This window comes from Enhydra lutris, unplaced genomic scaffold (assembly GCF_002288905.1).
Source record: "Enhydra lutris kenyoni isolate GAN:26980312 unplaced genomic scaffold, ASM228890v2 scaffoldscaffold13, whole genome shotgun sequence".
Classification (NCBI taxonomy): Eukaryota; Metazoa; Chordata; class Mammalia; order Carnivora; family Mustelidae; genus Enhydra; species Enhydra lutris.
This window is the reverse complement of record NW_019154097.1, coordinates 54287074-54293073: the sequence shown is the minus strand read 5'-3', so window position 1 is coordinate 54293073 and position 6000 is coordinate 54287074. Positions and strand designations below refer to the sequence as shown.

The 6000-nt window shown below is 64.3% G+C and overlaps 1 protein-coding gene across 1 annotated transcript in view; it reads right to left on the bottom strand.

The window, feature by feature from the left end:
- Window positions 1-587: 587 nt before the first annotated feature.
- LOC111145618 (tweety family member 3) overlaps window positions 588-6000 on the bottom strand; it is a 28609-nt gene continuing 23196 nt past the window's right edge. Inside the window, exons 13-14 of the mRNA XM_022500644.1 lie at window positions 5726-5801; window positions 588-3451 (exon numbers count right to left, since the gene is read on the bottom strand). Coding sequence (XP_022356352.1) covers window positions 3377-3451; window positions 5726-5801 — 151 coding nt within the window. The 3' untranslated portion in view covers window positions 588-3376. The remainder of the gene's footprint in view (window positions 3452-5725; window positions 5802-6000) is intronic.

Genomic DNA, 6000 nt, shown 5'->3' with positions numbered 1-6000 from the left:
ACGCCGGGTCTCCTTCCCTCCTTTCCCCGCCACCATCCCACCTGGGGAGGCCAGTGACTGGAGGTGCACCCACAGCAGGGGCCCAGGACACGCTCCTCCCCGGCACCTGCCGTTGCTCCGACCTGGCTGCCTCCAACACTCTTGCCCAGGGCCAGGCCTGTCCGCTCCCCAGGCGGCCGAAGGGCACTCCGCACGGGCATCCCCGGCCGCTCCAGGGCATGTCCGGACCGCAAAGAGAGGCCTTTAGAATGTCAAGACGACCGCTTTGGCCCATCCCGCAACCCAACCACCCCCGCCCCGGGACTCTCTGGTAGGTTCCCCCCTTCTAACCCCACCCCCTCTGGCGAACTGGGCCTCCCCCCACCTTGGGGCGGGGGTCTCTCAGCTACCCAGCACGCGACCACACTGCCCACAGGACCCGGCAGGAGCCAAATCAAGGCAGGAAAAGAGCCCTGTTTTTTAAAATTTGTTTATTTTAAAACATGAAACCCAAGCTGAATAGAAACCACAGAAATTACATTGACGAGATTTTTAGTTATCTGCCAAGAAAATAAAGCCCCAAAGAAACAAAAATCAAACCCCAAACCCAGTTAAAAAACAAACAAAAAACGAAAATAAAATAAAAATAAAAAACACAGCGACAGCACATACGGCCATGGCCCTAGGGAGGTTGGAGGAAGATGCCATAGGAAGATGCCGAGGGGTTTGGACCTCAGTTCCCCCTTCCCGCTTAGGGCCCTAAATCACACTGTGGGGGTGGGGTGCAAGGGCCGGGAGGGGAACTGGGAGGGTCAGAGTCTTAACAAAATTATATTGAGTGGCATGTTGTGTATAAGGAAGTGGTACAGCGCACAACCATTTCGGTCAAAAAAGCCCCAAAGGTGTCGGCCCCTGCAACCGCCCCCCAACTGGAGCCCAGGGAGGCTACCTGCTGGCCTCCCACAGGGGGCTGGTCAGGGGTCCGGGCTAGGGAGAGAATGGTGCTTGGGCTGGGATTGCATAGTGAGATGGGGTGGGTGGACACGGCAGGGGTCCTGTGGGCCAGATGTCCCAGTCGGACCCTGCCGGTTTGCCCAGCCTGTGGGGGCGTGGGAGCCAACTGGACCCTGTGGGGCTTCAAGACCCCGGGGGGCGCCTCCCTCCCACCTTCCACCCACTTTGTCGAGCCCCCCACCCCCCCGCAGGTGCTGCAGGGCCTGTGGGGACCAAGGCTGGGAAGGGATGTGGAGAGGTCACTGGGATGGGGACTGGTTAAGAAGGGGACCCTGAAAACTCAGAACAGAAAGAAAACCAATGGCAACACCTGCTCCCCTCCACAGACTGAGGCCGGGGTCTGAACCCCTTTTGATGATTCTCCTTTTCCTTTATTCAACCTCGGTGAGGAGAAGGAAGTGGATGAAGTCACAGACGGGGCAGGCACACACGCACACGACGCACGGGGGAGCTCCCCGGACAGCCGAGGTCCACAGCCTGTCCGGGCAGCGCCCGCCTCCATGTTATGTACATTCACATTGTGGGCGGCCTCCCAGGGCCGCGGTCAGCCGTTGTGCTTCTGAGCAGGGGCCGAGCACACAGCAGGCACCCAGGCAGAATGGCCAGGGCCTCCCTCCTGACGCTGGGCCGGCAATGCTCTCACCGCTGGAGGAGCCCAGAGGAAAAACTGGGCCGGTCTGCAGTGGAAGCCCAGAGCGACGGCCAGGTGGGGCCTGGAGCACAGCGGCCCTGCAGTGAGGTTTGGGCTGGGCCCATGGGCTCAGATGCAAGGCTCAGGGACCCAGACCCACCTGGGGCATCTTGTGTTTGCCTGCTCACTCCCCTCCTTTCCCGGGGCAGAGGCAGCCTGGCCCCCAGTCCACCCGCCCTTTTGGTCCCAGACACCAGCACAGAGATAGGATTGTGGAGGAAAGGCGGGTGGCATGTCCCCAGACCTGTCCCAGGGAAGGACACTGACCCGGCTCTGGAAGGGAGAGCCCACATGCCAGTAAGCAGCTTGGCCAGCTGCCTGCCTCCCACTGCAGGACCCTGGCCTGGGCCGGACACACAGGCCAGAGCCTCTCTGTCTCAGGTTGGCTAGGCCAAGGCTGAGACTGGCAGGGGGGGCTTCCCATCCTGAGTAGGGGGGGGCACACCCTCCACGGCAGGAAACAGCACACATTGTACACTGAAGCCAAAGCACCTTAGGGGAAGCCTTGTTCCCACTTCACAGGTAGGGAGACTGAGTCTGCACAGACCACAGTCCTACAGCCCAAGGGACACTCGTTCCCGAGGACACAGTTGTCCTGGGGCAGCACCTGCCCAGGGACGGCTTTCCAGGCTCTCAGGCTGCCTGTCCATCTACAGCCCTTCCCCAGCAGCACCCCAAGAAGAAACGGCTACTCCAGCCCAACTCCCAGCCGGCTACCCTAGGCCTCATCTCTGGCCTAGACTCGGGGTGACACTCGCTGGCTCTAGGTTGACCAGAGGTGCACACAGAGGCTGGGTGAGGTTAGTGGTTAGTCCCAAGGGGGGGCAGCAGGGGCCGAGGGCACATTCACAGCCACAGCTCGGGTCCAGTCCCAAGGCTGGGCCTGGGACGCTGCGCCTGGACAGAGAGGGAACGGCGAAGGGAGTGCGCTGCTCGGCTGGCAGCCCCGCCTGCCCTAGGATGACAAATGTGGTTAGTGCAAAAATGAACCAGACGAGCTGCCCAGTCTTGGGGCAGGAGAAGGGGTTTGGCACCAAGAAGGTGGCCAGGACTGGGCGAGCAGCCTGGACTCGGCGTGGCACCTGCCATCCTCTGGCCGCTGCAGAGGGCTGGGCTCCCCGGGCAGGGTGGGTGCTGGGGGAGAGAGTGGGCTGGGCAGGAGGCTTCTGGCAACTGGCAGGAGGGGCCTTTGGTCGGGTGGAGAGGAGGAGGAACTGCCTGGGAGAACACGCCGAGGCCCCTCCAGCCGCCGGCCCAGAGGGAGCCCAGAGTGGGCACCGCATGGCCTGTGAACGCAAGAAGGGACGCAAAGAAGCCTGGAGGGCGCGGCAGAAGCATCAGAGCTGCAGGAGGGAAAGAGCAGGCTGGGGCGCGAGCCGAGGAGAAGATGGGGGTCCACGGGTTGACCTGGTGCAGAGTAAGCGTCAGGACACAGCACCGAGGCCGGCCCAGAGCCGGGTTCCGTGAAACCCCCTCCTCAGAGGCAGAGGAGCATGGGGGTGGGGCTGGAGGGCCCCCTGTTGGTGGCGCCGCTCCTGCGTCCAGGTGTGTCTCCGCGCCCCTGCGGGAAGGGGAGGGGAGGGGCGAGCGGCCGTGTGGCGGGTCCGGCGGGTGGTTGCGGGTGGACGCAGCAGTGCTGGCACGGGGAGGAGCAGGCGATTGGCACGTGTGCGGCGGGCCGGCCAGGGCTGTCTAGTGGCCGCTGCCGCTGGAGTCGGGGCGAGGCTGGCTGGTGGCGAGGTATTTGGCTCTCATGCTGGAGGTGTACTGGAGGGAGACAAGGTGGGGAGAGGGGTCAGCGGGGCGCTGGGCACAGCGGCGTGGGCCTTGGTGAGCTGAGCGAGAAGCACTGCTGCGGGCAGGACGGGACGGTGGTGGCGTGGCTGGCAGGGCCCCGGCAGAGGGGCTCCAGAGTGGCCGGCTGGCTCCACGAGCAGAGGGCCAGCCTCCGTGCCCCAGGCTCAGGACGGGGACCAGCCGGCCTCCTCTTCCTCTTCCGGTGATGAGAGTGTGCTCAGGCATTTGGGCACCCAGCCAGACAGAGCCCTGCCCCACAAAGGGCCAGCGTTGTGAGGCTGCACAGCTGCACCCCACATGCCCAGGACCTCCATGCCACACGCAGGCTGCCCTCAAGGGCCTGGCTTGGGGGACATGGGAAGGCCTCCTCCCCCAGCGGGATCCTGATCGAGGAGCCAGGAGGAGAGCATCGTGCAAAGGCAGAGTCAGGCTGGGTTTGAGAAAGGGTCAGGGGGTTTCCCAATGGCCCACAACCCCCGGAACCAGGAGACCCCACAGCCACTCTGCCCCATCACCTCGGGGAAAGAGGGACACAGAAAGTTGCACAAGCCCCTCGAGCTGGGGGATGCTGTTGCCTGCTTGGGCTGGGAACAAAGTGTGGGCTCCTCCCAGCTCCCGGACACTAGAACGGAAGCAGCTGGGGGCACGGTGGGGGTGCACGGACGGCACAACCTCTCTACCCTCATCCAACCCGAAGCATGAGGTGCTCAGTGCACACGTGTGTGCGGGTGTCCTCGCGATGCACACATGTGGAGGAGGCGTGTGCTACAGCCACAGGCCTGAGGGGGTGTGGGCAAAGGCCCAGGCATGTGCCAAGTGTCACCAGAGGTGGGGAGATTGGCAGGATGACCCCAACCTGAGGCCCCACACCAGTGTCCCCAGACGAGGAGGGTCACTATTCCCGGGCCCTGATAGCCCTCCTGGAGCTCCTGGGGGAAAAGAAGGTTGTGAGTGCCCGGGTCAGCCACTACACTGGGAGGGAGGCGCCGTGGGCACCTGGAAGCCATGTCATTGCCCGGACACGCAGCAGGGGGCAGGGCAGCACCCCAGAGCCTGAAGGAGCCCAAGCACGCACACGCGGATGTGGGGGGACGGCTTGTCTGCGTGCACCTGTATGTGCTTCCGAACATGCGGGGAGACGCCTCCAGGGCTAGGCCCACTGGCCAGGATGGCGCGAGTGCACAGAGCCGGGCACCAGGGGCAGGTGCACCCTCGGGCCTGCGGAGATGGTCTCCTTGCTGGAAAGGGACAAGACGGGATCGCCTGCAGCTGGGCCGGGGGTGGGGGGGGGCACTGCGCTGGATGGGAGCGTCATGGGCCCAAGGCCAGCATGAGGTCTCTGGCTGGGCTAGGGACGGACAAGCTCGTCATGGCCCAGAGCTGGCCCAGCGGGGGCCAAGGGCTGAGCAGAGACACAGGCCCGAGGCTGGCCCTGGCAAGGGGGCAGCCGTGAGAGGAGAGCATGAGGCACAGAGGCGTGACAGGCAGGCGGTGCGGGCCACCTGGGGCAGGTCAGTACCTGTCACTCTGAGGGCAGGGCCACCACAGCGTTCGGCCACTATCCATGGGCTTAAACTGCCAGCCTGCGTGGCTGCCAGAGTCCAGGGCCGCCAGATAGCGCTAGGAGGGCCCAGGGTGGGGGGGTGGAGGAGAGAGAGAGAAAGAGAAGGCGGCCTGAATACCAGGCTGTGGGGGAGCCGGAGCGGAGGGCCACTGGAAACGGCTGCTGGGGCATGACGGGTGGCTTGGGCGCCACACAGACTCTGGTCCGGGCCATGGGCACCCCAGGGCCACTACACAGGCACGCTTCTCAAGACGGGTGGCCTTCAGCTTCTCTGGCCCTGTCCTTTGCAGGCCACCACGTCCAGGAAGGCCACCAGGGCCCCTTTCAGTCGGCAAGCTCCTTCTCTTTGGCACCAAACTGCTCTGTCCCCCCTATTTTCTGTCTCATTCCTGAGCACAGAGGGGACACTGGCTGGAAGAGCTAGAGGCTGGGTCCTATTCTGAGCTCAGGAAGTCAATGAAAGAAATGAAAGGAAAGTGGACTAGACCGGGAAAAGAGAAGCCAGGACCCCTTGAAGCCAAGCAGGTGGCCCCAGCCCACTTGGGCCCCAACGTACCTCCAGGCCAGCCTGGGGCCCACTAGGCACTGTCTCCTCAGGCCAGACGCCCACCGGAGAGCCCTCCCCCCAGCACTGGAGGCGCACAGCCCTCCCCGGCACCCCCCGTACCCCTAAGACTTACTGAGGGCGGGGGGGACTCGCGCCCGATGAGGGGGGTGTTCTCACAGCGGGGGTTCTGGAAGTTGGCATTCTGGCTCCTGCAGTGTGAGGAGAGGGGGCTGTGAGCGACGTCCTCGGCAGGCCCAGGGCCCGTCCAAGGCCGCCCCAGGGCAGACCCAGTGCCCACCCTGCTCGACCCTGGGCCTTCTTATCACCAGCCTACGTGCGGCCCACTGGCAGAGTAGCTGAGAGCTCTGGGCGGCCCTAGGTGGCCCACCCCTGCCCAAAGGGGCCCCT